This window comes from Formica exsecta, unplaced genomic scaffold, assembly GCF_003651465.1.
Source record: "Formica exsecta isolate Colony F162 unplaced genomic scaffold, ASM365146v1 scaffold5487, whole genome shotgun sequence".
Taxonomy (NCBI): Eukaryota; Metazoa; Arthropoda; class Insecta; order Hymenoptera; family Formicidae; genus Formica; species Formica exsecta.
Genome location: NW_021852731.1, coordinates 1 through 5917, shown reverse-complemented (window position 1 = coordinate 5917; position 5917 = coordinate 1). Strand labels below are relative to the sequence as shown.

Genomic DNA, 5917 nt, shown 5'->3' with positions numbered 1-5917 from the left:
GGGAAAGAGAAGGAGGAGGTGGAAATGAGGGATGAGAAGGAAATGAAAGAGGGAGCTAAAGAAAGCTGGACAGAAGTAGTCAAGAGAGGAAAGAAAAATAAGGGGAAAAAGGACAAGGAGGGAGGCATAAAGAGTGCAAAGATTACCCAAGGGGATGATGGGAAGAACTCGATGAGTCCCCGACCGGTATCGTTACCGACACAGATTAAGGCAGGACAAAAGTCCCCGCCAGTCCGCCATATTCCAAGGACCGCAGCGGTAACGATAACAGGCAAGGATAAAGATGCTCCCTATGATGAGATACTTCGGAAGGCTAGGCAAAATATCCAGTTAAATGAACTAGGTATAGATAAGTCTAAACTCAGGAAAGCAGCGAACGGAGGTTATGTCATTGAGATTCCTGGCCCTGAGAATGGTAGGAAGGCTGACGCACTGGCTGAGAAGCTTAAAGCGGTATTACCAGAGGATATAAGGGTGGCTCGACCATCCATAAAAGGTGAGATTAGGATCATCGGTTTCGACGGTTCGGTTACTCAAGGAGAGATAATCTTCGCAATAGAGGATAAAGGAGGTTGCAAAACCGATGAGATCAGGATAGGTGACATAAACAGGATGAATAATGGCCTCTATACAGTGTGGGCGCAATGCCCACTAGCGGCTGCTCTGAAAATCTCGGCATCACGAAAGATCCAGATAGGCTGGACAGTTGCAAGGGTAGAGCTGTTAAAGAAACGACCAGTTCAATGTTATCGCTGTTGGAGATTCGGTCACCTTAAAACGGCATGTAATGCACCAGTGGACAGAAGTAATTCGTGTTATGGTTGTGGAGAGGCTGGACACTCTATTCGTAATTGTAGTAGCCCTCCAAGATGTATTGTGTGTACAAGTGAAGGAAGAGACGGTAACCATCGTCTGGGCTCATTCCGATGTGAGCTCGTTAAGGAGGCTGGGAAAACGGTTCCCGCAAGAATAGAGGGAAAAGAACCCGCGCGGAGGGCGGAGCCAATGGACGCCACCAATGAAGATTAAGATTCTACAGTGTAATCTAAACCATTCCTGGAAAGCGCAGGATCTAATGACGCAGTATATGCTGGAAACAAATATTACTGTGAGCTTTGTATCGGAGCCAATACACATTCCGATCAATCCCGCGTGGTTTGGATGTAATAACAGGCGTGCAGCGATATACGTGAATCCAGAGAGGATTAAAAACCCATTCGCATTGTACAGAGCAGGAAGAAATAGCGTTACCATTAAATATGGCCAATACTATTTCACATCGTTTTATGTATCACCAAACGTTACTGAGGATGAATACCTAGAAGCACTAGATGAACTGGATGACGTGTATCAATGCATAGGTAAGCAGAAGCTGCTCCTGTGTGGGGACTTCAACTCTAGATCCCCCCAATGGTCAGCATCCTCACCTAATAAGAAGGGAGAATACTTAGAAGAGTGGGCAGCACAAAATGATCTTAGACTGCTAAATACAGGAACCAAACCTACGTGTATACGCCCACAAGGCTTTTCTACGGTGGATCTATCCTGGTGTACACCAGATATGGTCAGTAGGATAACGGAGTGGAATATAGAATCCACGGTAACCTTATCGGATCATCTGTACATCTCCATGACCCTAGAAAGTGCGGCAAATGTGCATTCCGGAGGAAGCGGTCCTAGATCCTGGAACTTTAAAAAACTAAGCCAGGAGATGTTCGTTGAGGCGTTAGAATGGAAGTGTGCGGCAGTACCAGTGGAGGATACTTTATCGTTCAATGGGCTGGAATGGGTTACGTGGCTAGACACAGCAATGATGGAGGCCTGTGACTTAGCAGCACCAAAATTCAAAGGAAGAAGCAGGAAATGTTCTACATACTGGTGGAGTGAAAACTTAGCGGAGATAAGGAGAAGATGTGTAGTCAAACAACGAGCTTGGACTAAAAGTAAAAGGAGGAGTAGTCCCGAAGTAATAGAGGAACTCAGAAGAGATTATAGAGCGGAAACGAAACGTCTACGTAAAGAGATCCATAAAGCTAAACAAGAAGCGTGGAGAGAGCTTATAGCGACGATTGACGAAGACCCATGGGGGCTCCCATACAAAGTCGTTCTAAGAAAGTTAAGAAAACCGACGTTGGGACTTACAGAGACATTAGATAGGGACAGCTTAGATATGTTGGTTACATCGCTATTTCCTGAGGGTGATACCCAACTTAATAGAACTGACTGGAGCAACTGGACCTGGGAAGAGGAACACCAGATAGCTCCAGGAGAGGTCTACCGTCTACTAAAAAGGAAGGCTATCAAAAACACAGCCCCAGGAATAGACGGGATTAAAGCAATGATCTGGAAAAAGATCCCTCTATGTATGTTGGATAGATTAGTCATGTGTTACAACACCTGCCTAAAGGAAGGACTATTTCCACCCCAATGGAAAGTAGCAAAATTGGTTCTTATACCAAAGGATAGCCTACGACCGGATGGTCCCCCAAAAGCTAGACCAATTTGTTTGCTTAATGATGTGGGTAAAATCTTTGAAAGAATAATAGTTGATCGCATTATGGACTGGATTGCTGACAATGATCATGCGAACTTGTCGGAAAACCAGTTCGGATTTCGGAAGCAAAGAGCAACACTAGATGCAGTGCAGTTTATAAAACATCAAGCTAAGGAGGCAATCCGTGAAGGAGGAGTTGCGATAGGAGTGAGTCTCGATATATCGAACGCCTTCAACTCACTCCCTTGGAGCGAGATACGGAAGGCGTTAAAGAAGAGAGGTATCCCTGACTATATCCGACGCATTATTGATAGTTATTTGACAGATAGAAAAATATTAATAATATCCGAAAGAGAAGGAACCAGAGAAAGATCAATGACAGCGGGGGTCCCCCAAGGCTCGGTCCTTGGGCCCTTCCTCTGGAATCTTACGTATGACGACGTTTTACGAACTGACCTAGAAGAAGGATGCAACATAATCGGATATGCGGATGACACGTTCATACTGGCTTCCGCAACAAATGAGATTGAGGCGAGTAACAGGGCTAGCCAACAAACAGCCAAGGTACTGCTGCGTATCAGGAATATGGGCCTACAGGTAGCTGAATCAAAGACGGAAGTCATTCTTTTTCACGGTAAGAAGCATAAACCAGATATTTACCCAGAAGTCATAGTTGGAAACTCCCGTATTCGAGCAACGGAGTCTATCAAATACCTGGGCCTGATGCTAGATAGTACATTGGATTTCATAAGCCATTGTACGTACATGGAGGCCAAAGTTGGCAAAGTGTTTAGAGCCCTGGGGCGGCTAATGCCAAACCTCCGAGGACCACAGGAATCTAAGCGCAGACTTTATGCGAACGTACTTGCTTCGGTGGCTCTATACGGGGCCCCAGTCTGGTATGAGGAGATGAGTACCTCTACAAGGTGTAGGCAAACCCTGAATAAAATAGGACGACTGATTTCCATAAGGGTGATAGCGGGCTATAGGACCATATCACACGACGCGGCTACACTACTAGCACGCTTTGTTCCTCTACTGTTGATGGCATCAGAGAGACACCGTATCTTTTCCAGGTCAAGAGATCTAATTAGGTATGGTACATGGACACCTGAATTGGAATCAGAGATCAAGGATATGGAGAGTACCCTAACGAGACGACAATGGTCGCTACTTTTGAGTAGACCGGATGTCCCAGGAAAGAGAACTATACAGGCCTTGTTACCAGTAATGAATAATTGGTTGGATAGGAATCACGGACAAATGTCCTTTCATATCACACAATTAGCAACAGGACATGGCTGTTTTAACACCTACATTTATAGGATAGGTAAGATTGATAGTCCAATATGCTCGCAATGCGAAGCAACAGAAGACTCAGCAGAACATACGCTACAAGAGTGTGAAAGATGGGAGGAAGAAAGGAATATTTTAGTGAATAGCATAGGTATAGAGGGAGGATTAGATCTCGGGACATTAGTCAAAGCCATGTTAGAGGATAAGGATAAATGGAATGCTGGAATAAGATATGCGGAAGGAGTTATGAAAACAAAGGAGGCTGAGGAAAGGGAGAGAGAGGCCGGTGTAATACATCAGACACCGGAGAGCGGGAGCCCCAGCTCCAGATAATGAGAAGTTACCCAAATTATAGGTAGATTAATAAGAAAGGGCGGGATGAGAGGAGACTGGAGGCTGGAGAGTGGAAGCCCCCCCTCCCCCCCCAGGTTCAGCTTCAGATAATAAGAAGATACCCGCACAGCAACGCGCTAAGGGAACGCTATATGGGATCTGAAGCGGCAACTCCATCAAAAATACTATAGGGAAATGGCCTTAGGATTAATCAATCATAGATAGGTTAATAGGAAAGGTCGGAACAGAAAGAGACTGGAGATCGGGGTGCGGAAACCCCAAACCCGACTCCAGATAATAAGAAGATATTTATATGGGACACGCCAAGGGAACGCTATATGCAATCCGAAGCGTTAATCCCGTGAAAAGAATTAGACAGGGTTAGTTAAATTATAGGTAGGCTAACAGAAAGGCTGCGAAAGAAAGGGACTGGAGTCTGGAGAACAGAAGCTCTTGGTCTGGCTTCAGATAAGAAGATACCCCGCACGGCAACAACACGCCAAGGGGACGACTAAACCCTGTAACGATAGGAAGTAGTCTAAATACTCTAGTCATAAGTAGGTAAATAAGAAAAGTCGGGACGTGTAACCAAATAAGGTAGGTAGGAAATAAGACTGAACAAGGTAGGTGTACAAAGTGGGTAGAAAATTGCAGAGAATATAACTATAACATATATATACTTTGCTAAGGTAGAACCCGAAAGGTAGATTAACAAATAAACAATAAATAAACTAAGGGAGGACGTCTTTAGGCGTATGTATATAGTAAGTTAGGTGGTGTATTATGGCACACTGCGGCGAGCCATCCATTCTGTATACATGTAGGTACTTATTATTTATTCTTTAATTTAATTAATTATTTGCATGTGTACTTATTCATGTGTAGCTGTGGCGCGTTATGATCCATTTACCACTATATTTAAGTAAACGTTGTGGAAATTTATTTAATTAATTATTTGCATGTGTACTTATTCATGTGTAGCTGTGGCGCGTTATGATCCATTTACCACTATATTTAAGTAAATCTGTCGTTGTGGGAAAAAATTTAGAGTAAAGAGTGGAAAGGATGTCTACGCGGAAATCGAGTAAAATAGATCAGGAGTCGTAGCGAGACCGACGAGACCGATGATCGTCTCCATTCTGGGTGAATCTAATCGAGAGTGCATGTATATATATACGTATGTTTTGTGTGTGTGTGACGAGTTGGAACCAAGGACGGTAGAGAATGGATTGATTGATTGATCAATTGATTGATCGATTGATTGATTGATTGATTAATGGATTAATTGATTAATGAAGGAATGAATAGATGAGTGAATAGTTTAACATGAATGAATGGACGGATTAGGATTGGAAGATTGGAAGAGTAGATGAGAGGGAGAGAATGGGAGCATGGAAGTTGTTAGGGACATTAAGTGTGGATGGTTGGATATAAAGAATGAATATGGGAAGTGGGCGTGAATGGATATGTGCATATGAGCGAGAGGAGGAGGCTGGAGGAGCAGGTAGGAGTACGAAGGACGGATGCCATAAAGGCATGTGGAAAGAGATGGAGCGGGGATTGTAGAGCGTCGAGCACATCTCCCCGCTCTGATCTCACACAGCGAGGCAGGAGCCTCGCCCCGGGGGGGGTTTTAGTGGGTATTCCATGGCCGTTTGTTCAGGTCATGGCGAGTCCCACATAACCCAGTCCACTGAAATGTGGACGGGTATGCGTAAATGCATTTCCCCTCCCTGCATGAAGCTAAATAAAAAAAAAAAAAAAGGTTAGGTTAGGTTAGGTTAGGTTAGGTTA

General features: G+C 44.2%; 1 protein-coding gene across 1 annotated transcript; it reads left to right on the top strand.

Annotated features, from left to right (window-relative positions):
- Positions 1–24: 24 nt before the first annotated feature.
- LOC115241981 lies at positions 25–1029 on the top strand. Its single transcript, XM_029817980.1, has one exon. It carries the CDS (start codon positions 25–27, stop codon positions 1027–1029), a length of 1005 nt encoding a protein of 334 aa, XP_029673840.1.
- The last annotated feature ends 4888 nt before the right edge of the window (positions 1030–5917 follow it).

Coding starts and splice junctions, on each gene's coding strand:
- LOC115241981 (XM_029817980.1), top strand. CDS start 25: ATGAGGGATGAGAAGGAAATGAAAGAGGGAGCTAAAGAAAGCTGGACA.